Source organism: Wyeomyia smithii, unplaced genomic scaffold (genome assembly GCF_029784165.1).
Source record: "Wyeomyia smithii strain HCP4-BCI-WySm-NY-G18 unplaced genomic scaffold, ASM2978416v1 HiC_scaffold_100, whole genome shotgun sequence".
Classification (NCBI taxonomy): domain Eukaryota; kingdom Metazoa; phylum Arthropoda; class Insecta; order Diptera; family Culicidae; genus Wyeomyia; species Wyeomyia smithii.
In genome coordinates this window covers 12,501-15,000 of record NW_026598981.1, presented here as the reverse complement: position 1 = coordinate 15,000, position 2,500 = coordinate 12,501, and the positions used below count along the sequence as shown (strand labels likewise).

The window sequence follows — 2,500 nt, the reverse complement described above, 5'->3', positions numbered from 1 at the left end:
CATGATCGATCGTCATCATCGCGTGTAGCTGAGAATCCAAACACCCGGTCTGTGGTGTATGTCTCGGGTGCGGTGGATGATTATGTCACGTAGCCGGCACGTAGTGTATCATCCCGTATACAGTGCACCTCTTCCTACAAGGTTTGGTAGGTTAGCTTGGCATGCATAGCTAGAAGATTTTCTGGGGGTCCGAATTAGGATACTCTCCCCTTATAACAAACAGCTTCAATTACAACCCACGTAGCGCTTCAAAGCGCATAGAACATGTTGATACATACAGAGCAGGAGAGAACAACTGGCAGCCGTTATGGAAACTGTGTGTTAATGTTTCAAAAGCGACAATTGGGATGACCGATGTTCATAACTTAGTAGTTTCAACATCAGGGGAAAGTGATCTAATGCGGACCTGTTCTGATTAAGAAAAACTAAAATAATTTGACATGAGATTAATTTTATTTATTCAGATTCATGTCTTATTTTGGTTGCTGGTTGTTTCGGTGGCCTACCAACAGGCCTCTTAATCTTGCGTGGGCGGCCAACGGGCCTCTTGGCAGTGCCTTTACTTTGAGCAGGTCGCCCAACGGGCCTCTTAGCAATGGTTGGATACTTTGGTGGTCGGCCAACGGGCCTCTTAGCAATGGTTGGATACTTTGGTGGTCGGCCAACGGGCCTCTTAGCAATGGCTAGTGACTTTGGAGGTCGGCCAACAGGCCTTTTTAGTATAACGACTGGAGGCTTGCGGGGTCGGCCAACGGGCCTCTTATCCGCTGCAGCCTGTGATTTGCGGGGTCTTCCAGGTGGTCTCTTTATCACCACTATCGTTGGTCTTGGTGGTGCACTAACGAGGCTATGAAACTGCACAGTTGCTTTACGTGGTCGGCCTACTCGCCGTTGAGTGGGTCGGGCTACTCCCTTCGCTTGTATGTTTTGTTCCTTTGAAGAGAATGAATCATTTAGTGTCAAACAGAGCTTCGTGAGAAATAAAAACATACCATCAGAGCGATTTCAGCGGGGTCCGTCAGTATAGCAGCTCGTCCAGGTTTTCGTCCTCGTCTGCCTGTAGCACGCGGTGGTGCCCGCGGGATTGGTCTGATTCTGCAAAGAGTGTCCAGCAGTGATCCTGGTATTATTTCGTCAACCAAGGAAGGTCCTGTCACTGATGATGGAGCATAATCCAATGCAGTGAATACATCCGGGTTGAAGGGCCAAATACCTGATGCCCGGAACCCGGCCTTGATGTTTCGCTCCGTGGCACTCCGTTCGAGAGCGCTGTCGATGATAGCCGGAAGGTCAAAAATAGACATCGGCTTTCCGGGATGCCTGTATGTCCATTCGTCGCACAGCACATTCATTGCGTGTTTGAACGGCGAAAACACACTCACGTCCAAGGGTTGTAAGCGGTGAGAGCAATGGGGTGGTATTGTAAGTAGGTGAATGCCATTATCCCTGCAAAACTCGATTGCAGGTAGACTTCTGTGTGAACCGTGGTTGTCCACAATCAACAAAAGCGGGTTTTCTTTGGACACTCGCGTAAATGCTTTAAAGTGTCGGAGAACATCCAGATAAATATCTGCATTCATCCACCCTGTATTACTCACCGCTCCAGCGCATCCCGTTGGACCACCATCCAGAAAGTGTGGATGGAAACGTTTTCGAGGAAAAACGAAAAATGGTGGCATTTTATTGCCAGTGGCGGAAACCGCAAGTACCATCGTAACCAACGGGCCCCGATCGGCCGAAGTTACTCGACCAACACGTTTGACTCCACGGTGACTAGCAACTCGTTGAGGTTTCTGAACTGTTGTCACTCCAGTCTCGTCCAGATTCCAGATGGAATTTGGTTCGAACGTTATATTCTCGGCTACTGTGCGTAGAAGATCGAAAAACTTGCCCACATTTGTGGGATTAAAAGCAGAGACTCTGGCTATGCTGGTCGCCTCGGGTGAACGCATCGACAGGTTCGGCCTTCGGCGCAGAAAGTTCCGAAACCAAACAGGGCCTGCCTTTGCGTTCGCGATCCAATTGTCGGGAACCGGAATCCCCAGCTGGTTCGCGAATTGTGGTGCAAGCACACGAATGTCTCTGGATGTTAGACCGAAGAACTTGTCCGAGCATAGCAAGCAATACTTTTCGAATGCCCGTTCTGGTTCCTTGGGGAACAACGGTGGTCTTCCGCGCTTACAAATTTGCACATCCTCCATCGATATCGTAGGATGTAGCGGGTCCGCTTGCACCATCAGGCCAGTGTTTAACCGCTTGTGGCGAAGCAAGGTGGTACGGGGTATACCATACTCTCCAGCAGCTGCCCGTAACGACTTGCCAAACTTAATGGCAATAATCGCCAACTTGATCGCCTGCTCCCGTTCACCACGTTTCACTGCCGCGTTACTCATATCGAACAGTTTGTATATCCAATCGAATCAAAAGCAAAAGCAAAAAACGTAATCGTATCACAAGTATAAAAATTGTACTGAAACGGTTCTTGCCATGAGCTCGCATT

At 49.1% G+C, this 2,500-nt stretch overlaps 1 protein-coding gene across 1 annotated transcript; it reads right to left on the bottom strand.

The window, feature by feature from the left end:
- Positions 1-389: 389 nt before the first annotated feature.
- LOC129733679 (uncharacterized) lies at positions 390-1,741 on the bottom strand. The gene is made up of 2 exons (XM_055695233.1): positions 993-1,741; positions 390-933 (listed from the first exon to the last, which is right to left on the bottom strand). The coding sequence occupies exons 1-2, from the start codon at positions 1,710-1,712 to the stop codon at positions 457-459; spliced, it is 1,197 nt and encodes a 398-aa protein (XP_055551208.1). The 5' UTR covers positions 1,713-1,741; the 3' UTR covers positions 390-456.
- Positions 1,742-2,500: the final 759 nt, after the last annotated feature.

What these genes read in the sequence shown, in the direction of transcription:
- LOC129733679 (XM_055695233.1), bottom strand. Translation starts at nt 1,712, where the DNA reads ATGGTACTTGCGGTTTCCGCCACTGGCAATAAAATGCCACCATTTTTC. An exon ending in CCGCTGAAATCGCTCTGATG is followed by an intron (nt 934 to 992) that starts GTATGTTTTTAT and finishes TTCTCTTCAAAG; the next exon opens with GAACAAAACATACAAGCGAA.